Raw genomic sequence first — 1,552 nt, 5'->3', positions numbered from 1 at the left:
GAGGGTTGCGATCCGTTGCCGGTCACGAAAAAAGACAAAAAAAAAAAGGAAAAAATAAATATATAAATAAAATAAATGCAGAAGTATCTTTGAAACAGCCTAAATGTTAACTTACCATTCTAGTTATATCTTGATGGACCAAAGAACCAGGATAAGTTTCAGACTTATCTGTAACAAGGTCACTTTTACAAATGCCTCATTGAAGCAAGAAACTCAAATATAATGGGTAATTTTTTAATAAAATTAAACAAATTTATCCAAATAAACAGTGAAGGGAAAAAGCCATTTAGTTTCAATCATATTTTCATGACAGATAAGTACTATATATAGTAAAATGCTTTTTGTCTGAAATCACTATCGAAGTCAGTATAAGGTTTGGGTAAAATTCCTTTTCTTCATTTTTAATTCTGGCTCACTTCAGCTTACTCTGTTATATTGCACTTTCTAGTCTAAGAGAAACAAATCTCAGGTCCATGTGGTCTGGATAGCATTAAAGCTTCAATCCAGGGCTTCTTCCTGCAACAACTTCAAATAACTCTACAGAAGAAGGGTCAAGGGTCATTGCCCATCTAATCTCATGTTTTTCACCTATCTGTGTGTAAGGAACTATGACCCAGCTACCACCTTGGGAATCCTGAAGCTGTGTCCACACTCTCCATCTTCAGGAGATGAACACATAGATGGTCAGAAAGAATGTTCCAGAGAAAGATCAAATCCCACATCCAGACTGAGTCACACTCGTTGAGGTTCTCCAAGCCCAAGAAAACAAAGGTGCCTAAAGTCTCTATTTGGGAGCATCTGTGGGCATAGCAGAACCACCCCAGTGTGTGCAGAGGGAGAAGATTCCATTTGTTTCTCCGAGGCTATTCCGCTATTCTTGGTGGGGGACTTGCCATTGCCAAGTCAGTCATACGACAGCTTTGAATGTATAGGACTTTTGAAAAGTGATGTTTTGTTCTCAAGCCAGATCAGTAGTTTTGCATCCACAGTCACACTCACCAGAAACACCACAGGAGGCCCGCCGATCAAGGCTATGGCTGTTGAGAGCTTGCGCTTGTTGCCTCCACTATAGTTACTGGCGTATTTTTCTCCATATTTCACGAGGCCCAGTTTCCGAATCGCCCACTCACCAACCTAGAGCAATGAAAAGCACCTTTACTTTTCTCTGGCTTGGTAATTTTGTCATGTTTTCTCATACTTTTATATGAAAGTTTTTTCCCTGTGTAGGACTAGATTCTATCATCATGACCTGGCAACTGCTGAAGAGCCAAAAGTGCGGAGGAGGGTTTTGTGTGGTGGGAGCAGCACTTTCTCTCTGCCCTCTAGTATATGCATGGTCACCCACCCCTGGCCCACCACCGCTATGGATTCCCACCCTGAGAGTAGGCACAAAGAGCCAGAGTTTCAAACTGCTGCATTCATGAGGAAAAACAGCCTGAAGTCAATGTCATGTGTGAAAAAGCCGTAAAGTTTATCATCAGGATGCAAAGCATGCATGCTGGCTTTCTTGTGCCCATAGTACCTTGCCAACTTCTTTCTCTGGGACTCCTCT

The 1,552-nt window shown here is 41.5% G+C and overlaps 1 protein-coding gene across 1 annotated transcript in view; it reads right to left on the bottom strand.

Annotated features, from left to right (window-relative positions):
* ABCA1 (ATP-binding cassette, sub-family A (ABC1), member 1) overlaps nt 1-1,552 on the bottom strand; it is a 149,520-nt gene that overhangs the window by 8,165 nt on the left and 139,803 nt on the right. The window contains exons 45-46 of the mRNA XM_008587847.1: nt 1,523-1,550; nt 1,000-1,134 (exon numbers count right to left, since the gene is read on the bottom strand). Of these exons, the coding sequence (XP_008586069.1) occupies nt 1,000-1,134; nt 1,523-1,550 (163 nt within the window). The remainder of the gene's footprint in view (nt 1-999; nt 1,135-1,522; nt 1,551-1,552) is intronic.

This window comes from Galeopterus variegatus, unplaced genomic scaffold (genome assembly GCF_000696425.1).
Source record: "Galeopterus variegatus unplaced genomic scaffold, G_variegatus-3.0.2 Scaffold4570, whole genome shotgun sequence".
In the NCBI taxonomy this organism is placed as follows: Eukaryota; Metazoa; Chordata; class Mammalia; order Dermoptera; family Cynocephalidae; genus Galeopterus; species Galeopterus variegatus.
Note: the sequence above shows the minus strand (reverse complement) of the source record. Positions and strands in the feature narration are given on the sequence as shown.